Raw genomic sequence first — 27,491 nt, 5'->3', positions numbered from 1 at the left:
AAAACTAAGAGCTGTTTTTAAAATACCACCAAAATAGACATGCCATTAGCCATTTTGATTTCAAAAGAGAGCAAGAAAAAACAAATCACTAAAATAAGAATGAAAAGGAAATTCACAACAAATGAAACAAAAGAAAATTGTCAAAAACTACTGCACTCAATTCTACACCGACAAATTGAAAACTTATACAAAATAGATGAATAATTATGAAACAATAAAATACCCAAATTGACAGAAGAAATAAAGAACTAAAACAAATCTTTCTTAGAAACAGAATTCAAATAAGCTCTAAATGAACTCCAGGGAAGGAGGTGTGAGGGGGTAGGGCAGAACTGTCCTACTGGGACATAAAAATGAATCCTATCATACATTTAAAAATGATTAAAAACTGAGTATGTGTATACACACATATACATGTAGATGTGTGTGTATATGTATATATTACAAACATAAAAGGCATCTTCTAAAATCTTTTTATGTGAGAGATGGGAGTACCAGATCATCTTACCTGTCTCCTGAGGAATTTATATGTGGGCCAAGAAGCAACAGTTAGAACTGAACATGGAACAAGTGATTGGTTTAAGATTGAGAAAGGAATGCACCAAGACTGTCATCTTATTTAACTTATATGCAACATACATCATGTGAAATGCCAAGATGGATGAATAAAAAACCAGAATTAGAGTTGCCAGGAGAAATATCAACAATTTCAGATAAGCAGATGATACTACTCTGGTGGCAGAAAGTAAAGAAGAATTAAGAAGTCTCTTGAGCGGTGAAAGAGGAGACAGTAAAAGCTAGCTTGAAGCTTAACATTAAAGAAAAAAAACCCTAAGATCATGGCAACTGGTCTCATCTCTTCCTGGCAAATAGAGAGAGAAAAAATGGAAGCAGTGTCAGATTTTATATTCTTGGACTCAAAGATCACTGCAGATGGTGACTGCAGCCATGAAATTAAAAGATTCTTGCTCCTTCAAAGGAAAGCTATGGCAAATCTAGACAGCATACTAAAAAACAGAAATATCACCTTGCCAACAAAGGTCTGTACAGTTAAAGCTATGGTTTTTCCAGTGGTAACGTATGGCTGTGAGAGTTGGAATATAAGGCAAAGCTGAGAGCCACAGAATCAACGCTTTCAAATTGTGGTGCTGAAGAAGACTTTTGAGAGTTCCTTGGACAGCAAGGAGATCAAATTGGTCAATATTTAAAGAAATCAGTTCAGACTGTTCATTGGAAGGACAGATACTGAAGCTGAAGCTTAAATGCTTTGGCCACATAATGAGAAGACAGGACTCCCTAGAAAAGACCCTGATATTAGGAGAGATTGAAAGCAAAAGGAAAAAAGAATGGCAGAGGATGAGATGGCTAGATAGTGTCATGGAAGCAATGAGCATGAGCTTGGACAGAGTTCGGGAGATAGAGAATTAAAGGGCCTGGTGTGCTATGGTCCATGAGGTCACAAAGAGTCAGACGTGACTGAACGATGGAACAATAGCTCATGCACCATTTCCTGTATGTAGCCTCTGATCCCTCAGGTTTTGAGTGTCTCAAGAAATTGCCTTGTATTTGTATTGTATGTAATGTATAATATGTATGTGTATATGTATGTATTTATCTGTTAACATTTCTTCCTTGATAGATTATAACCACCTTGAAGACAGTGTGTCATTTTTGTTTTTATTAGATAGTACCTGGCACATAGTAGGTGCTTAATAAATGCTTGTTGGTTGATGGATAGATTATATGATCTCTTGGAACTCCATTATCTGATGCTGGGGTGGATATCTTCGTAAGAGTCTTCATACTTTCAGACAATTCAGTGCTGAAAAGATATGAGGAGATAAATAAAGTCTCATCATCCCTTGTATCTGTCTCCCAGGCACTTCTCTTCTAATATCCTTGTCCTAGTTTCCTTGAAGGCCATCAACTACTATTGATCTAGTTAACAGCTCATTTCTAGTAGCCATGTTTAAAAAAAGCTGAAAGCCTTTGTTTTAAGGAAGAAAAAAAAGTATCAGTCATGATGGAAGAAGCTAATACAAGAGGATCTTTCCCTCTCTTTGGTCTTCTACCTACCTTACAGGGTTGTTGTAAGAATGAAATAGATGCTAAAGTAAAAAAATCAGTTTATAATGGCAAAAAATGTTGTTTTCATTATTAAGGAGGGAGAGAAAGCATTTATTAAACATTTATTGGGTGCTGCTTAGCTTACAAATACTATTTCTTTTGATTCAACAGCCTTGGAAGGTAGGTGCTATTATTATCCCCATTTTACTGATGAGGAAACTGAGGCAAATAGAGGTTAAGTAACTTGCCCAGTATTATTCAGCTGGTAAATGTCTTAGGGCAGCATTAAACTCAAGTCTTCCTGACTCCAGGATCAAAACTATATCCAATGTGCCACCTAGTTATTCTCCTCTAATTGCTGTCTTTGTCCTTCTCTTCTGCCACTGCCCCCAGCCCTCTTTGATCTCCTTGTCATCTTCTATACCCCAACTCACCTCTGTGGGAATCATAGAATAATGAGAATAGAGATATTAAGAATAGAAAAAAAAAGCAATAAATAGTACCCTTAAAAGCAGCAATTTGGTTTTCTTTTAAGACTAAGGATCTAAGAAGACAATAACCAGCAGTAAACAGTGTATAGCTTTATGCAAAGTACTGCATAAGTGGATTTATAGTCAGTCAAGAAGCATTAAGTTAGCACTTATTAAGTGCCAGGTACTGTGCTAAGCACTGAAGATAACAAAGAAAGAAAAAAAATGTACTCCCTGCCTTCAAGAAGCTCATATTCTAATGAGGAAGAGAACAGGCAAATACAATGTATATGGGATAGATAGAGACAGATACATATAGAAATATATATGTGTGTCTGTGTGTCTATGTGTGTTTAGAGAGACTGTAGTGTTCCATGCTTCACAACTGTCTACTGGCACCAGTAGAATGTTGATATTAAAAAGATGGGTTTTTGTCTTGGGACTGGACATCTGCAGTATCTCTCCAAGATATAGGTAGATAGATAGATAGATAGATAGATAGATAGATAGATAGATAGATAGATAGATAGATAGATATATGCATATGTGTGTATATAGAGACAGACTACAACCTAGGATCCTAATATACCTAGGAAATCCCCCAAATGCCTTTAATCTCTTTGTAGTCCTTGAGGCAGCACATAACCTAGATAATTCAAATCGTACATTATTACTGTTCATTCATTTCAGTTGTCTCTGACTCTTCATGACTCCATTTGGGGTTTTCTTGGTCAAAATGCTGGAGTGGTTTGCCATTTCCTTCTCTAGCTCATTTTACAGATGAGGAAACTGAAGCAAGCAGGGTTAAGTGACTTGCCCAGGGTCACAGAGCTACTAAGTGTCTGAGGCCATATTTGAACTCAGAAAAATGAGTCTTCCTGACTTTAGGCCCAGCACCCTATCCATTGTGCCACCTGGTTTCCCACAGGGAACTAGTTATTTCTTTCACAGATCTGCAGGCTAGCCCAATACTGACCCAAACTGGAATATGTGTGTTTACATTTGGTCCATTTTTTAACATTTGGTGATATTTCTAAAACCGAATAGGAGAGGAGATGATACAATTTGTGTATAGAATTCTTCTTCTTTAAAAATGATCATCCATTGCCTTTGTTTCTTCAGCTGCTGCTAAGTAATGACACAAATAGGAAATATTTTATATAAACAGATTATTTGTGTGGATAATCCTCCTGAGAATCCCACACTTCGCATTAAAATGAGGGAAGCAATGAGGGAAGAGGAGGCAGAAGAATATTCTTTCTGAAAAATTTTCTGCATTTCTAGACCTTTCTAGGTGGTTTCAGGATTCTCTGCTACCTCTGATAACTAAATTAACTTTATCAAGAGTACCAAAGAAACTTTCCAATCCCTCCCTCAATCACCGCCCCCCAAAATTGTTTTTTTCTAGGAAAAAAATTGTTCCTTCTGTTGTTTTATCTTTGCTATTATCTTTTTTGGATAGGAAAGAGAAGGATGAAAGAGTATTATCTACTTCCCACTCAACAGCCTCGTATGACAACTAGGGCAGCAGCTCTACTGAAACACAGGCAGGCCAAGTGACTAATGTAGCACCAGACAGTGAGTCAGAAGAAAACTGAGATTACAACCCAGATAGGACTTGAGATGGGGCGAAAAAAGCCAAGTGGAATAAATCTGTCTGATCTTATTTACCTTCAACTATCAAGGAGAGGAAGAGGAAAGGGAGAAGTGAGTCAAAGTGGAAGAAAAGACAGCAGGAGTTTGGGACAGGGGGATGTGGAGCTGATAGAAGAGGGGTTCCAGAATAATTTTCGACCTGTTCAGAAGTAGAACAAACTTTAAAATTCTGAAAAGAACTTGAAAGCTATTCAACTTTGCTCCATTTCAGGCTCAAAATGTCTTAGACTCTTCTCATACAAACCCCTCAATATCCTGGGTTCTTTGTATCACTAATTAAGTTACATTTTCTTGGAACTTATTATTGTTGTCCAGTCATTTCAGTCATGTCCAACGCTTCTTGACCCCATTTTGGGTTTTCTTTGCAAAGACATTGGAGTGATTTGCCATTTGCTTCTCCAGCTCATCTTTTATTGTTGTTCAGTCCTATCCAGCTCTTCACGACCCCATTTGGGATTTTCTTGGAAAAGATACTGGAGAGGTTTGCCATTTCCTTCTCTAGTTCATTTTACAGATGAGGAAACTGAGGCAAATGGGGTTAACTAACTTGACCTGGGTCACAACTAGTAAGTGTCTGAGGCCAGATTTAAACTCTGGAACATAAGTCTTTCTGACTTCAGGCCAGGCCCTCAGGTATTCTACCTCCTGAATTATCTACCTGCCACCTTTCCTGGGATATATCCAGGAATATAAGGTGTGAATCTTCCTAGCCAGGAGGGAATGCTACCAAGTGATTGAATATTCCTTGAAATTTTAAGATGCCTGTGAAAAGTGTAGTGTTGCTGAAAACCCTGTCATCAATCCTCACATCAGCATTCTGGTACATAGCAAACATGATTCCTATTTGGCAAATGCAGAATATGAACTAAAGAGAAGTTAAATGGTACAAACCACGCACTGTAGGAATGAAGGGGAGGAAAGCAAAGTGCAAAGTATTTCTGAAAGGAAAAGAACATAGATCCAAGGTGTTTTGGAGCAATTAAGAATCAATCTTTTTGTTTTATACCCCAAGAAACTAAAATCTCACCTTGCAGGTTGAAAGAAAATCAAGTTAGAGATCATAGTAATTATATTTCTTGCAATATTACAGCATAGAAATTGACTGGAAATTAAGTTGCTTGCATTTGCAGATCCTTTTTCCCCTTGCCAAAGAAATTAGAGAAATGCTTGTTCATGTTGCTATGTAATCATGAAAAGAATGAACTGCAGACCAATTTGTTGATGATAAATCGAGTTGTGATTATGCTAAACTCAGATTACTTATTCTGAAACAGAGGACTGAAATCAAGTTTACCATTCTTTCCATTCTAGTCCAACAGTAGAGATACATCAACCTATTGCTCAATATATTTAATCAACAGCAACAACTAAACTCAGGCTTTCTCTTCTTGTTAGAGAAATCTTTGTGGAATATGTAGCAATAGTTGATTCTTCTCATGTTAGTGATTTAAAATCATTCATTTTTCTTCACACATTCTTTCCTGATCCATTAACAACCTTCTCTCATAATATTTGAGAAGAAAAACAAGAAAAACATTTTCTTCACTTAACTTTTTTTCCCCATCAACTGCTTGTCCCGTTTTAAAACAAAAATCATTATGATCAAAGTGTTATCACACTCAGGGAGTCAGGGCCGTAAAAGTGTTGGGGTAAGAAGACAGCATTTTTCTGGTAATAGTTCTAAGGATATCAACTAGCTTCCTAATCTGAAATTGTGTAGCATATGTAGCAGTAGTGAGGTGTTATCAGAGTTTTTCTGACTACTTCACTATTTCCCTCTTCCTACTGACTCATTGCTAAAATGGGTTTCCTGGAGTAAGCAACTCACTCCTCCACTCAAGGAAGTAATATCCAAAGAGCTCTAATTCTCTTTATCCTTTTGTTATCCCTGAGCCCCCAGCCAGAGACAATGTTTCTGGCAAAATACTTTAGTGTTAGATATATCCTTCTCTGTCCTCTGTGGGTGTGTTTCCTCTTCACTTGCCTCTTCCCAACTGCCTTCCCACTAAGTACACCCTGACTAGCAAAAACCAGTGGTAAACACTATTTAAAAAGAAATTAGATACTTGAAACAGAGAAAACTATACCAACTTTTGCCATGCCCAGAGTTAAGTCTTAAAGGTCCAGACACCTCATGCTTTAATCACCCAAACAACCTTGCTCCCAGAGTTGTCCTTTTTCTTTGAAGATGTTAACTCTGCTTCTATTTCTACTTTCCCCCTAGCTGTACTTGGCTTCTTATAGATTCTCTTTCTCCAAAATCATATTACTTCTATTTTTCCTATCAGGAAAATTTTTTTAAGTCTGTCTTCAAGACTCACAGAACTGACTTTAAAAGTTCATCTGAGTGTGGCCTGTCGCTCTTCATCTGAGCACATTGCTTTCCTTTCTGATTCACTCCAGGGACTCATTCAGACCTCAGAAAGAGAATATGTGGCATGACCACATTTTTTATTGTTGGTTTGCTGATCTGTTTATCTAGCCCTTTTTCTGTGATTAGATTTATGAAAATCTAAGTCCCTTACACAGATACAAGGTTAGCTCATGTCTCTGAGCTAGTATTCCTAAACTAGACCCCTTATCTGTGGTTGCAAAATAGGTTGGATTGACAGAAGAGATATAAAGTGCATATGGGAAGACCTCTTTGCAGCAGAGCAGTGTGGCTCAAGGGAGGATTACTTTGGTGGCATTTTATACATGTCTGTATTTTTAAAGGAAATCTTGTTCACTAAGTTGTGACAAGCTACCTTCTGTGCCTTAAGCACAGAAAACATGAAATGTCCCAGGTAATTATGACTCTTTCATGAGGTCAGTGTACAGCTACTTCCTTGACAACACAGAGGTGGTCAATATATATTGACAGAAACTTGTCTATGGCAGAAATTCTTTATACTTGCTAAGGCAGAGAAAGGGTTAAAGAAGTAGTCTTTCTATTGAATGTATTGGAAGAAGTGACCAACTAGTAATTTTACTTGGTCTCCACCTAACTGTCCCTCTTTCCCTTCCCTTCCTTTTTATTTCTACTTCACTCTTACTTTCCAAACATTTCAGTTTTGTTTTGTTTTTTTAATAGAGTTGTCCATTGTGGTATAGTGAAAGAAACATTGAATTCAAACTCAGTCAGTCATTTTTCAGTCCTCACTTGAGATTTTCTTGGCAGAGATTCTGAGGTAGTTTGCCATTTCTCTTATCATCTTATTTTACAGATGAGGGAATTGAGACAAAAAAAAAATCAAACAGCTAATATCTGAGACCAGATTTGAATTCACGTCCTCCTGACTCCAGGGTAGGTGCTTTATCCACTGCACCACCTAGCTACTTATTTCAAAACCCAGCTCTGCTGCTTACTATCTTTGTGACACTGATCAAGTCATATCTACATTATAAGGGAGTAATCTACTTGACTCTCAGCTCTAATTCCTGAGATTCTATGAAATCAATGAAGTTGGTCAGAATACTCAAATCTGGAACAGAGACACAGCCATAGAAAGATTGAAGGAAAGAAACAGTTGCACTCTAAGTCAGACTTTAGTCAGTAGAGCCTGAATAACAGGGTGATTATATAAGTAGCCTTTGTTTTTTTTTTTTTTTTGGTTTTTTTTTGAAAGGTAGCTTTAAAAATACGCCCACCATTAAGTCAGAAATGAAGTTCTTTCCTGCATTTTTGGTATTTAGAAGTAAAAGTTCTCTGAATCCAAAGTTTTTTTTCTGACTTTTCCCATTATCACCACTTAAAGAGTTTTATTTACATATATGAAATTCAATTGTTAGTAAAAACTGTAAATAATCAGTTTCTTCTACTTCTGTTCCCCTGGTCTGCTCTTGCAGCAACATAGGCAAAGAATTTCTCTGCAATCCCTTTCATCTCTCCCCTCTTTCTTTATTCCCATTTCATTAATTAACCCACTATAGAAACAGCCTCCTAGGGGCAGCTAGGTGGTACAGTGGATAGAGCACCAGCCCTGAAGTCAGGACGACCTGAGTTCAAATCTGGCCTCAGACCAAACACTTGACACTTACTAGCTGTGTGACCCTGGGCAAGTCACTTAACCCCAATTGCCTAAAAAAAAAAAAAGCCTCCTAACAGATTTTCCTGCCTCTATTCTCTCGCTATCCCCAAATCTTATGCCACTACCCAAACTAATTTTCCTTATTCATAGATATGTCTATGTCATTACTCTGTGCAAAAGTCTTCAATGATTCCCTATTCCCTACCTAGTAAAGTTTTGAAAATGTTGCCTCCCCATTCAAGGCCCTACACAATTTTGAACCACCCTACTTTTCTAGCTTTTCTCACACTACTGCCCACCAAATACCTTACACTTTAGTCAAACTGAGTATTTCTTTGGCCTCCATACAGGGTGTCTTGCCAAACAAGAGAACAGAACACCCACTAGAAGCTAGTAGAGCTGTGTTTTCTGGTCCTGCTCTTACCTATCAGTGGTACTACAAAGATAGTACAACTGTCAGGGTTCTCATCCTTCCTTTCCTCCCTCTCCCACAACACAAATAAATGATTTTGTTTTATTTGTTTTTACTAATGATTAAGTTCAGTTGTGAACATTTCATTTCCCAGGATTCATTATGACAGATTCCTTTCTGAGTATGAAAAGCTGTGAATATAGAAAATGCCACTTAGTTGGAGGTGGAGGGGGTAAATAAATGTATTGGTAAGTTAGCTAGGCAGTCTTGTAACTCATCAAATAGCTAGAAGACATTAGCATCCCAAGGAGATGGGTATTATATTGAATTTTTTTAAAAAGGTGCTGAGGTAATACTTGACATTTAGATAAGATGAAATTAAGGTAATGAGATGAAATTAAAGAAGTGAAATTCTCCAGGCACTTTCAAGAAAAAAAAGAAATTAACATTTTGGATGAAATATTAGAATGTGGCAAAAATCTCTTACCGACAAAGAGTGGAAAGGAATATTTTGTTGTGTGACATTTAAAACTCAACTGTACTCTGCACTAGAAACATGCCTTAGGAGACCAACCCTGAACTGTGGCAGCTGAAGACCACCCTTCACCCTGAGAGCCAACTCCTGCTTGTCTCTCTTCACCTCATAAAAAGGTCAAGGAGTGATGTGATGTGATGTGATGCCACATTTGAAAATTTACCTCCTTGTTTTATAGTCAGAATAAATAACATATCATCAAAAAATTCTTATGTGAAATAATTATAATTAATTATTAATAACATATATAGTTCCTACTATGTGCCAAGTACTGCACTAAGTGCTTTATAAATATTACCTTATTTGATACAACCATCATTTTGGCTTCAAACTATACAAATGACCAAATTTTGAAAGGGAAATTCAAGGAGAGTCTCTGACAGTATTTTATTAAAGAAACAAACTGACAAACTAAGACCATATTAGTTAGAGTTTAATATAAATGAATATATGTCAGTGGGCATTCTAATGAAAGCAGGGTGGGCCCTGTATTCAATCTAGAAGGGAACTTATCATTACTGAAGGTGGTTCCATGGTCTGCGGTAGCCTTATGAACTCAGTTGTCCAGAAGAGCCACATAATAATAATCCACATTTATATTGTGTTTTAAGATTTGCAGAAAACTTTCTCATGCCCATCTTGTGCATTAAGTAGAATCTATTCTCATGTTTGAGTCTGTCTTCAAGAGATATGGGATGGGGGTGGATGGATGGATCAAGTGAGGGTTTTTGGAGGATGGGGGATATATAAACATGTTTGTAAGTAATAGCAAAGCTTTCACTTTACAACTTCTTGACCCTCATAGCCCTGGGCCCCTGGTTTGAATTCTTCTTTATCTTTTTAGATTTTTGTTGTTGTTGTGTTTTCTTCTTCGTTTTGTCTAGACCTTCCTTTATAACTAATACTGAGAAGTGAAGGGACTTACCCATGGTCACACAACTAGTAAAAGTCCAAGGGGCAAGATTTCAATATAGGTCTTCTGACTCTAGCACAAATGCTCTATCCTCTATGTTGTGAGACTTTTCATGGGTACAATTAGCTATGGAAAATAGATTTCAAGTGACCACAAGCTTACCTACTTTTTCAACAAACACAGTTTTACATGCACGTTAGCATCAAGCATAATTAAGAGAAACCACAAATAAAAAAAGCTTTCAACTTTAGCCAGTAGAAAGGGTGAGGAAACTATTGCAGAAACAGATTATGCCATGTGTGCATTTCTACCACAGATAATCAACAGCTATCTGTGCACTAAGGGTCTTCCTGGTAGAATAGAGAATAAAAAGCTTGCAAGAATGTTTTTAGGCTTTCCAGTGATTCCGGAGGTAGGGAGATAGGAAGGCGGGAGTATTCCATGAAGCAAAGAACAAAAAAGAAAACAAAACAATCTAAGAAGATAAAAAGGAATCCAAATCAGAGGTCCAGGGGCTGTGAGGGTCAGCAAGTTGGAAGCTGAAAGCTTCCCTTCTGCCTACAAACATATCCAAACATTTCTCTCCCATCCTTAAGACCCTTAGTTGACTTGTCCATCCCTATCCCCTATCTCTTCTCCCTTTTATTGTTGAATGCTCTGAGAAGGCCATCTATATAATTGCTACCTCCACTTCCTTTCACCTCTCTCTCCTCTTATCTCTCTACAGTCTGGTTTCTGACCTTATCATTCAACCAGAACTGCTCACACTCTCTCTCTCTCTCTCTACCAGTTATTTCTTAATTGCAATATTTAATGGCATTTTTTCATTCCCCATCCTACTTGATCCTGTTGTAGCCTTTGACCTCCTTGATCATCTATCCCCTTCTTCCTTGATATTTTCTTCTCACTAGGTTTCCATGACACTGCTCTATCCTGGTTCTCCTCCCACCTGTCTGATCCTTACTTCTCAGTATCTTTGCTAGATCTTCATCCAGGTCATGGCTACTGAAGGAAACTGCCCCCCACCCCCACTCTGTCCCGGGACCTCTTCTCTTCTTCTACACTATTTCACTTGGTGATCTCATCAGCTCCCTTGGATTTAATTATCTTTATACTAACATTTTTATAGTTATCTATCCCACTTCAATCTCTTAATCTTCACACTTGTAGCTCCAACTACCTGTTAGACATCTTCAACTCAACATGTCCAAAACTGAACCCATTATCTTTTCTCCAAACTCTTCTCCATGGGAGCAGCACCACCTTTCCAGGATCACAACCTAGGTGTCATTCTCAATACTTCACTGCCTCACCTGCTATAACCAATCTGATGCCAAGTCCTTCCAATTCTACCTTCAGAAAATCATATCTATCTCTATCTCTATATACATATATACATACACACATACACACACACAGATATAGATATATATCCCTTTTGTGCCTTTGACATTGCTACCATCTTGGTAGAAGCATTCATCACCTTACAACTATACTCTTACTATAGCCTACTGGTTGGTCTCCCTGCCTCAAGTCTCTCCCCATTCCAGTTCATCCTTCACTCAGATGTCAAATTAATCCTCCCAAAATGTGTGTCACTCCCTACCCCTTTCAGTAAATCCCTAGTGGCTCCCTTTCACCTCTAGGATCATATGTAAAATCTTTCCTGGCATTCAAAATCTTTCACAACCTGGCTACTTTCTATCTTTCCAGTCTTCTTATACCTTACTCATCCCCATGTATTCTTTGATCAAGTGAAACTAACCTCCTTGATATTTATTCCTTAGAGAAGACACTCCATTCTCCAGACTCATGCATTTTCACAGGCTGTCCCCCATGCCTGAAATACTCTGCCTCCTGGCTTCCCTGGCTTCCTTCAAGTCCTAGCTAAAATCTCATTTTCTGCAAGAAGCTTTTTCTGATCTTATTTCTAATGTCTTCCCCCTGTCAATTTTTTTCCCAATTTATCCTGTCTATAATTTGTTTGTACCCACTTGTTTGCATGTTATCTCCTCCATTAGACTGTGAGTTCTTTGAGAGTAGAAACTACCTTTCTAATCTTTTCTAATCTAATCACAGTGCTTAGCACAGTGCCTGGCATATAGTAGGCACTTAATAAATGCTTAATGACTTTTTAAGGAAATGTAGAAGGAAGATTTCCGAGGAGTTGGAGCTATATAATAAGTTAAGTGTTGTCTAAGAAATGAAGCTTGAATTGCCTATGTTCACTTCTTCACTTCTTGATATCACTTCTTGGTATCACTTCCTGGCCCTCTTCAGCAGCCATTTTCTCTACCTACCCATTGGCCAAGGACAACTGAGACAAAGAGGATTAGTTCAATGATGGAAAGTTCACTTATGCTAATTGCACACTGGTGGAAGTCCAGAACTTTCAGCTACAATTTCATTTGTCTTTTAACCAAGTAAATGGGTATGACAGATAATCTTCACTTCTTCTGTGAGTATCACCATAGCTTCACAGTCACATGTTGTTTTCCTCAATAGAGAGCCCTCAAAGGTAGGGACTGGGTCACTTTTGTCCTAGTGCATAGCATAGTTTTATTTTATCCCCAGTGCCCATCATAGTTCCTGGCACATAATAGGTATTTAATAAATATTTGTTAACTGACTGATCACAGGGTCTTTGGGACAGAACATCTACATCTACTTCCATCTTCACTGGACATACTAAACTCATAATTGGTTAGTATTACAATTTTTCTCTATCAGGCAGCACCCAAGTTTATTCTAGTCAAAACATAAGTCAACATAAGCCATTCTCACCTTAAATATAGCTCCATTCAAATAATTATTGAATTTCTCTGTTATATCCCATATCAAAGCCAAGAATTCCAGTTGGGTACAACACAAAATCCGGTAGTAAGTCCTCTGTTGGCAAATATAAGAAGTTTTACTGACTATAACCTTTCAGGTACAGGAGTATTGCCAAACCTTCAAGTCAGCATTCATATGCATAACACAGGGCTTGCCTAAATCTTTAAGCTGTTGGCCTAGTCTTTAAAAACTGATACATTAGGAAAAAGAACAAGTTATCTGCTTCAAGTCACAAATGATAAGGCTAAATGGAGACTTTAATTTAGCTTACTCTTCTTGTCTATGTAGCTGAATATCCAAGAGACATTTTTGTAATTTATCATTCATGTTTATGTATTTGTATCATTGCACATTTGTAAATTTTCATATCATTTATGTATTAATCTTTTCTATTTTTATATTCCTGAATGATAATAGATATAAGAAAACAATGAAGTTCAAATTTATTTCTTATTCAAATAGACTGTGAAAGATAGTGACGCCTTTAATGACTTCCATTTTAATTTCACAGATGAAAGAACTTGGTGTTATCTTTTACAACTGCAGCTGTCTGGTCCTAGATTTACAAAGGATATTTGCCTTGTATAGCTCATTAAGATACAAGAGCAGAGTTCCCCAAACTTGGTCAAAGAGGCTGTATGGAGTGTATGACAATCAAAAAAAATTGCAACTTCAGTTGAATGAAACAAAGTCTCAAGCATTTGTGTCGGTGAGTTGACATCCTTATCAAAAAGCCTGTACTCAGTTCCTAATTTATTTATGGTGCTATTAATGAGAATGTATGAAGAGTTAACTTAGATCTTGACCTATTCTTCAAGCCTTTTTGCTTCTTGGTCATTTACTGATCATATGATTTAACTGTTATTTAATATAATTGTAAATGGACTATTTAAATACGTGCTACAGAATATGCTTCTGTTCGAATGTTGTCTCTTTAGGCATTAGATCTAAGCTGGTCTTCAAAATAAGAAAAGACCACTAGTTGCTCTGGCCACATCTTACTAGAGTTCACACTACCTTTGGTTGTTTTCAGTCACATCTGACTCTTCATGACCTCATTTGGAGTTTTCTTGGCAAAGATTCTGGAGAGGTTTACCATTTCCTTCTCCAGCTTATTTTACCTATGAGAAAACTGAGGCAAACTGGGTTAAGTGACTTGCCCAGAATCCCACAGCTAGTAAGTGTCTAAGGCCAGATTTGAACTCACATAGATGAATCTTCCTAAGTTTCTGCTCCACCTATCTGCCCCTAACACTACACTATCTTCATCTTTTTTGGCCATTGAGATCACGTGCTATCTCCTAGAATGTTACATGGTCAAGAGAAATGATAAAAATACTTTTCACCACAAATAATAATTTCTAATTGTTCTTATATACATATTCTATGACATAAACCTCTGTTGGTCACAACCTTTAAGCGCCTCAAACAACTGTCCAAGACTCCAAGTTGCCTATCTGCATTGATAAAGAGAGTTTCTGTCTTGGGAGTTCCATATGTCGATAAAACTACATATCAGGACAAGAAGAGCAAAAGTTGAGAGACAATGTCATAAGTTTACATTCCAAGTTCTCCACCAGCAGAACAAAACATTGTTATTGCAAAATGAAAGTCTAGGAGAAGAACCACCCTCCCTACATTTAATGGAACCTCTTGGTTTTCTGAGGCTGCTTCTGCAGAATCCATACCTTCAGGATGGGACAAATTTCAAGATTTTTTTCATCAAACTCCCCCATTAGAAAGTCTCATCTCCTATAGAGGGTTTCCTTTTTTTTTTTCTTTTCAGTTTCTGTCAGGTTTTTTCATCACAATACATATATTAAAATCAGTTCATTGCTGACATCTGAGCTAATATCCTTGGAGATTTACAGATGTTATAAAAGAACAACCTACTGAAAAATACCTCTGTATCTTATACATCAATAATTCTGGGCTGTTATTAGTAATAAGTATTTTCTGTTGTGTCCACAATGCATTAGACATTCTGATTGATTCAACAGAAAGAATCTTTCATTCAGTATACTTGTGGAACTTTTTTAAATGGTTCCATGCTCTGGTTTTAGTGAGATATTGGCCCTAACAAGAGTTTACAGAATGTGAATACTCAAAAACTCCACATTTGGAAGTCCCAGAAAAATAACATAACTCCCCAGTATGATGTTTTCTGCTAAAAATTCCTATGAAACTGTGGGTTGGGCTAATTTTATTTTTGTTCTTATTTTCCAGTTTCTCATTTTCCTGAATAGACCACTGACTAAATATGATTTTATTCTTTTTCTTAATTTGGAGGAAATTATTTTATTTTATTTTTGTTACATTTTTTGCTGAAACTAGGCAATAGCAATAGTGATTGAACTTCTTTCCTACTGTGTTTGCAAGAGTTTTATAGCCCTTGAAAGTCTGTACTTTGTCTTCCAAGACAAGGACTAGGCTCAAGGTCTGTTTTGATTGAGCTAGGTAGGAGGCAGATTTCATTTCTTCTTGTTTATTACCCATATCAATCACCCATCAAAGTCATTTAGACTAAACTATATTTTGTGAGGTAGGACACTGAGTAGAACATAGTGAGTCTGAAGAGAAATCCATGAAAATGCTATTTGTATTACTTTTCCCAAAAACAACATGGTTATGTTTTGAAAAGGATGCTCAGGAAAAGAGCTCTTTAAAATCAGAAACACGTTTGGAAGTGAGCTGAAAGCCTGCTGGTGCAAGGATGTCTAGCATAGTAGATATAGCCCATTGATCTGTACTGGGAAGCATGGTGCCTGGATTTATTTAGAAGTGAGCTTCCAGAGAAACAGTTGATTGGGAAAAGGCAGTCACAATGTTTTTACCTAGACCAGTATCTGTCATTTTCATTCTTTTTTTCCCCTCTTTCTGCTTTGCTATTAAGGGATAATACAAAGGAATTTAAAAGAACATAAAGATTGCTAATAAGACCATTTGAGCGTCTATTCTCTGATTAACTTGCAAGTTACATTTCCCATGTTTGAGCAGTGGTATTCACTCTGGTTCTGGAGCCACTTTAGCAATTATCATTAACCAAAAGAGCCATATTTCTGTTGTATGCTTTGTAGAGACCAGTGCAGTGTAATCTTCTATTAATGAAACTAAAGGCTTTGGAAAGCCATAGATTGCATATAAAAGAACACCCCCCCCCCAATATGGCTTGACCCTAAATATTACTATTCCAGATATAGTCATAATACTTTCTCCTCCCTTCATATATTTGACACCATAACCTCCTGGCTCTCCTCTAACCTCTCTGACTACTCTGTCTCTTTCACCGGTTTCTCTTCCTGTTCTACTGATCCAATTTTTCACATTTGAAATTTTGGTGTTATCTTTGATTCTTCATTTACCTCTTATAAACATATCTCAGCAATATCTCTTCTATCCATCCATCCAGGAAGTAAAGGCAGAGAAGTCAAAGGGGACTACACATTGACCTGTGGCCTGACAGTAACATGAGCAACACCTACAATTAATAAGTGGAACTGATAAAGCCTCTGTATTCTTGCCAGTGCAATGTCTTCTGGCTAATTCCATAATTGCCTTCTTGCCCCCAAATGCCAAACAAGGAGGGCACTAAAAGCCTATTCCATTAAAAAAAATTATTTTTGGATAGGAAAATTGCTTAGATACTGTTGGATTAAGGGGAGGAAAAAAAAAAGCAGCTTGTTGTGTGGGTCCCAAGGATGAGGAAATGGAAGAGGCTCCATGTCCAATGTGTTGGGAGGAAAGTTCCTAATCAGCTTTTGCTAGATGTGTTGAGTTCAACTCAGTTCTTGCCTTAACACTTCTTAAGGATGTGGTCCAGGGGGGTCAGGCTCAGGGAGGATGATCTTTCCAAACTAATGTCAGAAAAAAAATGCACCTTCTGGATATCAACACCATAGAGAAAGCCCTGCCTGCCTCACCCTGGTTAAGGCTATGGACATAGACTAGCGGAGATATGTGTCTTAACACCTAGGCTCCCAATAGATATACTTTTTGGTCCTCCCAACAGACAGGCTACATAAAAATGAAAAAGAAAAATGTAGATAAGTCTATTTTTATGTCCCCATTAGTACAAAATCATTTCACATAGTCCTGGTGAGTCTAATAGTAGGCCCTGTTCTTCAGGGGATCAAATACCAATAACTTATTCTCCAGAGTCAACTAATGAAAACCTGATCTAGGATTAGTCAAATTAAATGAACCAGCCATTACCAAAATTTGGTAAGAGTCAGCTCCTGAAAAAGGGAAACGCCCTAAGTTACATATTTTTCTACTTCAATAATTTGATCTTTGTATCTTCACAGAATTCTCCTAAAGTCTTTTGCCCTAAAAATAGGAGCTTTGACATAGATGCCATCTATAGCGTCATTGACGATGCTAAGGAGTTTGTATTCATTGCTGTAATGGATTACCTGCCTGTCTCTAACACAAGCACCAAAAGGTGAGTGCCTAGATTCTGTGTCAGGATCGTTGTTAGATGAGGGCCATGCTATCACTTGAGAGAAAATGACTGAGAACTAACCTTAGGCACAGGACTACTGTAGTGACTACCTTGAGTTTTATAAAATGATAATCTGGAATATTTGCAGTGATTTGTCCACAAGGACCTGCCTGCCCCCTAACTGGAACCATTCCAGGAAGCCAGGTTCTTGTTCAGCAGAAGGTATCAACACGTTTCCCTCTGACCTAACTGTGAGCTCTTTGTAGTTAAAAGGCCAAATTGAACAAGAGTGAGGAATGTCACAGCATGAGCTGATAGTCACCAAATTTAGAATTATCTGTTGAAATGTTTCTAAAGGATATGCTGCCCCTGAATGAATCTTGGAAGCTTTGCCTTGAAAGGGGAGATAGTTTTATGTCATCTGGTGCAACTTCCATCAAAACCTGGATTTTCATAAAGATATTTTTAACTTAAAGGAGAAAAAAAAGCTTTAAAAAATGTTCTCCATCAAATCTATCCATCCCTCTGTGGGAGACAGAGAGGACCAATGTGTTACAAATAGAGAAGATTTTCAATAATTCATCATTGTTTCAGCATGCAAATACATAGACTAACTTTAGGAATACAATTTATGCCAAACTCTTTGGAAAAAATCATTGCATGAATAAGTAGAAAGGTGTCCATGCCCTAGGCCTTCCCAGGTTTAATTTCTTCCTGGGCATATCCAAAGTCTGATGTCACAAATGCATTAGAGGATCAGTTTAATTAAGAACAAGTTTACAAAATTAAATGTAAGTTTTGAGAGTAGGAATATAGGATTTTTTTCTCTTAGAAAACAGAACTCCAAAATAAATTTCCTTGGATTAAGGATTTCATGTGGCTTATTCTTCATATAAATTTTTCATATTTCTAATAAATCCAGTACATGCAAATTTTCTGTTAGTTTTATTATAGGGTAATAACATTTTCATGAGAAAATGAATTTTTCAGATGATAGATATGTGAGGTGTATGTGTGTTGCCCATGGAGGTTATGTGCATGATTGTATGAGTTTGTCTAAATGTAGCTTGAAGGGAGGCATGAATAGATAATCTATCTGGAATCCAATCTATCCCTTTTCAAGAAAGATTTTTATTTCTACCTGAAAGGGAATAGGAAAAGGGCTACAAGACTGATGGTTCTGCTCTCCTCAGAGAGGGGTACTGGAATAGAATTGTATCTGTCTGGTCACCTAAATTTTGTTAATATAGGGGAAATGATTTTTAGTTTCAATTAACTTTCCTGTTCATGAACGCTTAAAGGGGAAAGGGTACTTCAAATTTATAATAAAGAGGCTTGACTCCCTTCCCACCAAATGTTAATTACGTAAAAGATCATCACAAATAGTTAAGAGTGAATAAATTATTTTATCCAAGCAAATAGCAAACAGAAATCAGTGAAGTTATACATATTTGAATATACTAGAAAATATACAGAGTAAATTAACTCTCCCAATGGAAGTAAGATATCAATATATATGTATATCTATCCATATCTATCTAACAAGAGAGTGGGAAAGAGACTCCCTGAGTTCACCAAAGGGGAAATTTCCTGAAGTCTCTAGGGAACCAAGCTAGAACTTAGAGACACATTAAGGAGCCACTTCCTCTACATGCCTGCTGCTTCTCAAGGTCTATTTGTTCTCTCCACTGAGATCCAGTGATTGAACTCTGAAGTGAAAAATCGAAAGGCCTCTGTTATTTCTTCCTAACTCAGAAATCAAATTATGTAATATTAGGTAAGTCATCTAACTATTTAATATCTCTGTTATTGTGTTATTGATTATTATATCCATAGCCATACCAGGAATTTTTACCCTGAGGACAAATTTCCATTTAGGCAAAATATAATAGGCACAAAGCAAAGAACAATCCTAATCAGAGAATATGACCACTCCAGAAAGGGTTGGAAGAGGAAGGTAGACCTCAGATCACTCAAGTGATGAGATCCTAGCCATGGCAGTCTGGGGGCAGTTGTACCCTCTGGTATAGTATACTAGCAACAGAGGATGGCAAGGTATGGGGCTGACATATCCATGGGGAAGGAACACGTTCTGCCCTCTGGGGGACAAATTACACTCCATTTCTACCCTAGGACAAAAATATAGTCTCACAGATACAGCTGAAATATCTGCAAAAGGAGATTTAAGAGAATCTATTTCATAGACTGGTAATCTAGTTTCACAGACTTAAAAATCCATTTATGGAATTGTTTTAATCAACTTGTTCCCAAAACTGTTTTAAATATTATAAAATAAATAGCCATTTTTAACCAAAATTCAAGTTTTTCTTTGATAGATTGCTTTTTCAGCAAACTAAAGAATATGGTTTTTCCACAGAACTTACTGGCCAGATTTGGATGGGAAAATAAGAGAAGCATTAGTTTTACGAAGAGTTAAAGTTCGTCTCCTCATCAGCTTCTGGAAGGAAACAGACCCCCTCACATTTAACTTTGTTTCATCACTTAAAGCTATTTGTACTGAAATTGCCAACTGCAGTTTGAAAGTTGTAAGTACCAGGCCTACTACAATCTTTTCACAATGTGTTGAATATTCATTTAACATTCTCCAATATTTTTAGTAATTAATCAAACATTTAATAGGGGCTTACTATGTGCTAAGAACTGCTCCGCCCTACAAATGAAAAATGAATTAAACGGTGAAAATTATTTTTTAAATGGTAAAAGAACTTCAGTTGTTCAAGCAATACTGGACTTTGAATATTCAAATCATTATGATTCAATGAACACTTATTAAAGAGTCAACTATATGTATACCACAAAGGATATAAAAATAAAAATAAAATTATACCTGCCCTCAAGGATCTTCTATTCTACTGTAAATATTTTTTCATATTTTAAAAATTATGATCTTGTTAAGTTACTGATCAGTTTCTTTTCATCAGATAATAATTTGGAGTTATTTATATGATCCATACATACCACCATATTGGCTGCTATAAGATGCTTTGTTGTTCTTTTATCCAGTACTTAGTAAGAATTCCTAGTAACAGATACCCTTCTATTACTTACATATCCCTACTATGGATTTGAGTTTCAAATAATAGCAACCACTCATATTTCTGTATCCCTTTGTTTACAAAGTACTTTCCTCATAACAGCATTATGAGATAGGAAGTACACACTCTAATATATGAATTTTACAGAGGAGTAAACTGAGGCTCAGAAGTTACACAACTTACTCAGAGTGAGTTACACAGTTAATAAATGGGAGAGCCAGGGTGAATTCGGGCCTCTCCTAATTCAGAGTCAGCGCTCTTTCTAATACAACATTCTTCCTCCTATATAAAGATAGCTTGATCTTTGAGACTCCATTCAACCTAATTCCAGTGTCTCATCACTCTAATAGCCAGATCATTCTGACTGGAACAAATTGTGCAAATCTATAGGCGACCATGTCCCTAATTTCTCAAATGATAATCACATCTTATATTTGCACCACATTTTACTTCTTCAAAATACTTTCTCACCTATTAGCTGATTTTATCATCACAGAAGACCTATGAGTTGGCTAGGTTAACATCACCCCTGTTTTATACCTGAAGAAAGTGAGACACATAGAAATGAAATAACTATCACAGGATCACACAGTGATAGCAAAGCTGGGACTAGAGTCCAGGATCCTTAATGCCAGTCCAGTGGTCTTTGAGCAACCCCAAGAAGCCTCTCCTATCACTTTCATTTTATCTAAAATTTTTCATTCACCTAAAACATTCTTATTTTTCATGCATTTTCAACTACAAGGCCACAATCATTCTAATAGCTGAGGGTCCTGGCAGAGATGGTAAAATTCATACCATAAAGAACAACTCTCACTTACTGGCTTTTGCTGCCACACTTGGCCTAACTTTCTTTGAATTCAGTGGCTTGGTACAGGTTCTAAAAACCATAGGCCATTATCACTCTTTGATAAGAGGGTTCAACCAGCTTCATAATTCCCTCTCATTCAGGCAAGAAAGTCTTTTTTTTTTTTTAAAGAACAATCTTCTTGATCTATTTTCAGAAAACCTAAAGTATTAGTACTGCTCAAATAATAATAATAGCAGCTAACATTTATATATCACTTACTATGTACCAGGTACTTCACAATTATCTCATTTGACCCTCATGACAACTTTGAGAGGTAGGTGCTATTATTATCTCCATTTTACAGATGTGGCAACTGAAGCAGACAGAGATTAAGTGACTTGCCCAAGGTTACATTGCTAGTAAGTGTTGGATTTGAATGCCACATACCAAGAGATAAGGGAAGCCACACAATTCAGGCCCAGGGTAGGGCAAAAGAGGCAGATACCACTAACCAGGAGAGTGTGTACCTTGGAAGATGACCCTTTCTACATAGGGTTTGATATCATCAGCTTCTACTCCAAGCTGCCTATCAGGTGAATCATCTTGTTTAGAAACATTTTGTGCCTCTGGTTAAGATTTCTTATCTTTTTTGAATTCTACAAGCAACTTAATCAGTTTAGTCTCTTCTAAACACAGATGGCTCCATTACCCTGAAGCAAATTGCTAAGAGCTTATCTTGGCAATAGCTAGTTTGCAAAGCAAAAACCACAAAACTACTCCTTACCAAAGGCAATCCATTAATTTTAGAAATGATTGCAAGACTAAGTGGAAAAGGAGATCACTTTCCCAAATACCTGAGATAGTTACTGAGAGCAAGCTTTTCTATGAAGGCAGACAAAGAAACTTTGTGATGGCTTCTCCTCACAAGCCTGTCAATGAGAGGGGATGCTTTAGTGTCTGAAAAGCTTATCATGATATGCCCATAAGACATTGAAGTTGGTTGGCATCCAGTAATACTATACAACTGACTTTATGGAGGGACATTGGAAGAATGGATGAATGTGAATTTCACAAGGCCATCCCAAAGAGCCAAATTTTAATTAAATAAACAAATCATCCTTGAAACCTCTCCATTTTCTGTCAACTATAACATAAATGATGATAATATTTCAATAACTAATAAACCTTTGCTCTAGGAATTTATTAGTTCTAGTAGAATTCACTTTCCCATGTAAGGCTATTCCTCCTCCCCTTAGCCATATTTGACTTTTAAGAGCAAACAGGTTCTTATTGAAACCCTACTTTGTCGTTCCAACCCCAACTTTCATTAAAACATATATTTCTACTTTGTCCAAATGTTGGCTAGTTTTATTTAATAATGCCTTTCTACAAAAAGGAAATAAGTCAAATGAATGAATATTTTAGTAATAAATCAAGTATAAGTTGCATTCTTCTGGGTAATATTCATTAGTAGCACTGTCAATGTGACATAAAAGTGCCCTTAGAGTCAAGTATGAAGTAAGGGGAAATGTGTTTAAATGGCCTTTAGAAACTTGTCAAGATGTATTTGCTATGTATTAGCCTGGTTATTAGGCAGATCTGAATATTTCAGGCAAGCTGAATTTCTACTAACCAAATTTCACAGGGCTATTGTAAAAGTCAGGTTTTTACAAATCCCAGGGTAGGAACAAGTGGAAAGTGAGAGAGAAAGAGATAAAGCTGGGAAAAAAATATAAAGTATACCTGGGAAAACACTATGTAAAGTTACTGGGATCATGTTTTTCCCCCAGCAATTTTATTGCTTTTTCAAATACTCAGAATTCGGCTTTCTTTTCATGATCTCTTCATTTGCATTGTGGCAGTCCTTGTGCATATTATTCTTCTAGCTGTGCTGACTTCATTCTGTATCAGTTCATAAGAAACTTCCCAAGTTTCTTTGAATTCTTCACATGCATCACTTTTTACTGGACAATAATATTTTATTATGTTCCTATGCTATACTTTGTTGTTGAAAGACATCTCTTTCTTTCTAGTTCTTTGCTACTACAAAAAATATTGTTATATTTTGGATGTGAGACCATTATGGTTTTTGGTTTGCTTGGTTTTTTTTGGGGGGGGGGGTTGTTGTTGTTTTTAATTTACTCCATTGGAGTATATACCCAGAAGGAATATTATTGGGTCAAAATGTATGAAGATCTTGGTCCCTTTTCTTGCCTAATTCCAATTTGTTTTTCCCCCAAATGGTTAGACCAATTTACAGTTGCACCAATACTGTATTAGAGTGACTGTCTTCCCACAGGCTATCCAACATCAGCTGTTGATTTTTTTCCAAGTTCCATGGAATTCTGAAAAAAAAATCTGTAAAACCTCTAATATAAAGAAAGACAATCAAATCTGACTAGAGGCACATTAAAGCATTTTCCAGAGTATTTACAAATGATATGGAGGTAATCTCAAGTTTTTTAAATTTGTTCCAGCACAGCAAAGTTCTAACAGATTTTAAAAAGAGGCAAAATGGGTGGGAAACCTAGAAAATGACTGTGTGTCCCCTCTGAGAACTAACAAAGTATAAAGATGTTTATAACAAAAATATTAGCCACTAGGTAATAAGCTTTTTTAGGTACACCAAGTCATGGAGACCATTTCCTAAGACAGAGTTTCCCAAGGTAGTAGGGAGATACTAAGCAATAACCAAAATTATTGACTATGGACTACCTAAACATTTCTGCTTTTGTCAATAAAAAGGGTCCAATCAAAGCCAACAAGTACAAGGTTAACACAGCAAATTCGTGCAAATTGACAATGAATGTTACACAGCAATTATTTAATGAGGTATGTAAAAATAAGATTAAATATAAGTAATGAATGAGTTAAAATGGTCAAATATGAGTGTGTCAAATATCAATGCAGGAATAATCTGCTACTATCACTATCAGTCAGGAGTTGGGGTAGACTTACAACAGGTGTGAATTATGCTAGAGCACTGCTTGCTGCTTTTGAATGTAAAGGATATAAACTTGAAATTGAATAATGTCTGTGCAAAAATTAAAATGACCATAGTATCTGCTGTATTTATCAACTTCATTCACATCGGTAAATACATTATAAGCTAGTTTTCAAAAAAAACCTTCAACTTAAAAAATGAAATATCTTGAGAAAAGTTACAGATTCTCCATTAAAATTTTCTAAAATTTAGTTGAAATTTAAGCAGGGTGTGGTAGCACAAGCCTGTAATGCCTGCTTTTGGGAGGCTAGAGCTAGCATATCTCTTGAGCTCAAAAGTTCTGAGCTGCAGTGGGCTATGCTGATCCAGTGTCCATATTAAAGTTAGCATAAATATAGTGAGCCTCTCAGAGCAGAGGTCCACCATGTTGTCAAATGAGGGACAAACCCGGCTACGTTAGAAATGGAGCAGGTCAAAATTCACACATCAATCAGGAATGGCATAGGTAGGACCTTGTGAATAGTACCTAAATTTCCAGTTTGACCAATATATGGTCACCCAGACTTTAAAAAAATAATAATAGGGGCAGTCAGTGGTGCAGCACTGACCCTGGAGTCAGGAGGACCAGAGTTCAAATCGGGCCTCGATACTTGACACTTACTAGCTTACTAGTAACTCTGGGCAAGTTACTTAACCCAAATTGCCTCCCCCCTAAAAATTAAATAACAATAATTTTAAAATTGAATGTCTTTTTCAATTCAATCTACATTTAAAACTAGTACAAGCCAGACAGATAGTTTAAGTGGCAGAAATATAGAACCCCCCCTCCAAAAAAAGACCAAATCTAGAAAATATTTATCTTTTGAATGAATGAATAGCATTTCATCAAGCGCTTGATATGTGCTAAGCATTGTGCAAAGTACTAGGGATAAAAATAGAAAAGCCAAGGCAGCCCCTGTCCTCATGGATCTCAAATTCTAATTGATGAAATCAACATATAAAAGAAAGTTTAGTTGCAGGGTAGATAAAAATGCCCAGATATCTTAACTATTCAACAATGAAAAGGAAAGCAAGGCTCAGAGGTCCTTAATAGAAAGAGATCGCTGTATTTGTCTTAATAAATATTTTGGCTGCAGATAGCACAAGACAAGAGAAGTTTTCTAGAGAAAACTAGTCGCAAAAAGTGACACCAAAAAGACTTCTTGTATTGTATGTTTGCTTACAGAATTGCTACATATAAACAGCCTCATTTGGTAAGAGAAACATTGGTACTACCTGCAACTGCAACTACAGAGATAGTCAAAATGATTTATAACAACCATATACAAAGTAGTTTTTAATGGTTACATATACGGTTAATATTGTAGGAAGGAGATTTGTCCATATATCTGTAGACCTTTGCGATCTATTCATTGAGAAGCTAATTTTTTTTCTTGCAAATGGATGAAACAACAGATATAATTAAATGTTCATTTGATTACATTGCAGGATTTATTGATGCCATTGATGTCAGTGAAGATTCATTTCTTTGAAACATAGTTGTCACAATTCCACATCAAGAAAATTTTTCAATTAATGGATTTTTTAATAAAAAGTTATATAATGTGGGAACATTTCGTTGTACTTTGCACTGAAAGAGCTCAGCTGGTTTCAGGATAAAATACAGATCTACAAACGGTAGTTTAAAATGTGACCTGACTCCTCATGCAATTTAGATATGTTGTGTGCTTTACAAAGTCATTTAAATCAAGAAGGAAGAGTTAGCATTCTGTGTCATAGAGTTTTTCAAGCTGTTAAAATAGTCAACATTATAAAAAGCACTACATGAAAAGGTAAATTGTAAAATTGTGACAATATTGAGGCAAAACATAGTGGACTTTCATATCATTGTGAAACCTGCTGGTTTTCTCATAAAGTACTTCAAAAGCACTTTTGAGCTAAAAGAATAAATTGTCATTTTTCTTAATGATAATGAAACTTAAGCAAATTTATTTTATAACAAAAATTTCCTCTTGAAACTTTCCAATTTGGTGAATATATCTGAAAAATTGAATAAATAAAAGGTCCTCAAATAAAGATAACAATTGCATTTATGAGAATTTAGAGCTATAGATAATAATTTATAAAACTTTTTCAAATTTCCCAATTTTAAGAATACTTTGTTCTACAAATGAAATGGAAGAAGTAAAGAGCTATTTATTATTCACTTGACAAAAGACATGTGTGTTTTAAAGATTTTTAAAAATATGAATCGATAAATTTGCTATGAACAAATGATATATTTGGCCTTAGTCCATTTTAACAAGAATGGCCTAGGCTCATAATTTGACTGATACACTAAAATTGAAATGTTTGAACATAAACATCTTTCTCTACTTTCATTATAAGTGAATAAAGACTTCACGGATTTATCAAAATAATATAAATTTTACTACTGTACAGAACATCTTACTTCTGTGAAACAGGGTTTTCTGTTTTGAAGACAATATCTTGAAAAAGATTCCAAGTAGCAATATTATCAATGACATTGCATTTTGAGAAACTGCATTAAAAAATGACCTCACCTAGCCCAATAATATGATTTTATCATTTTAATATTATAACTACAAATATATGTATATATGCATACATAAAGGTGTGTGTGTTTGGAGGCAGCGTAGTCAAGTAGAAGCATTGGCTTGAGAGTCAAAGGACCTGGGTTCAGAGCACACAGAGAATAAATGGGTTGCCCAAAATCAGGGTTACTAAATGTAAAAGTTGAAATTCAAACTCAGGTCTTCCTAACTCCAAGTTGAGTGCTCTTTCTGCATTGCCATATTGCCTCTTTCCCTCTAAAACACTCAGTCTCCAAGTATTTGATACCTTTCAGAGAGGGTCAAAACTCTTTGGGGGAGCCATATTAGAGGAGAAAATAGAGGTACTATGATTTAAAATTATAATTCTCAGGGAGCTTGTTAAAACCAAACCTTCCAGGCACATTTTTCAGAATGAAAACTCTCATTCCTTTGCACAGAATACCATGACCTCTATGAGTCTCACATTTAATCAAGTGGAATCATGAAGATGGGAACATCACTTCTCATAACTTATGCAACATATAAGAATATTCATTCAGTTCATTGCTTGGTAGCCTATCTATCCCAAGGCTGACTTAATCCCAATATGCCTTGATGAATAATACTGAGAGGGAAATAATCTTCTGGCCCTCACCTCATCGAAAGGACAGATTTCATGTTCATTTTATTTCTTAAAACTATGAATTGTAGTATGAGTTGATGAAAAGCTTTCTCCTTCGGTTACCCAGATAAATTGACAGGAAGAAATACAAGCATGCGGGCAGTTTGTATAAAACAAAAATGTGT

General features: G+C 36.3%; 1 protein-coding gene across 1 annotated transcript in view; it reads left to right on the top strand.

Moving 5' to 3' along the window:
- Positions 1 to 27,491, top strand: part of LOC114050094 (inactive phospholipase D5) — a 394,466-nt gene that overhangs the window by 354,448 nt on the left and 12,527 nt on the right. Inside the window, exons 6-8 of the mRNA XM_027871647.1 lie at positions 13,410 to 13,607; positions 17,203 to 17,339; positions 19,717 to 19,885. Coding sequence (XP_027727448.1) covers positions 13,410 to 13,607; positions 17,203 to 17,339; positions 19,717 to 19,885 — 504 coding nt within the window. The remainder of the gene's footprint in view (positions 1 to 13,409; positions 13,608 to 17,202; positions 17,340 to 19,716; positions 19,886 to 27,491) is intronic.

The sequence above is a fragment of the Vombatus ursinus genome, unplaced genomic scaffold, assembly GCF_900497805.2.
Source record: "Vombatus ursinus unplaced genomic scaffold, bare-nosed wombat genome assembly UNPS02014798.1, whole genome shotgun sequence".
Lineage (NCBI taxonomy): Eukaryota > Metazoa > Chordata > Mammalia > Diprotodontia > Vombatidae > Vombatus > Vombatus ursinus.
Note: the sequence above shows the minus strand (reverse complement) of the source record. Positions and strands in the feature narration are given on the sequence as shown.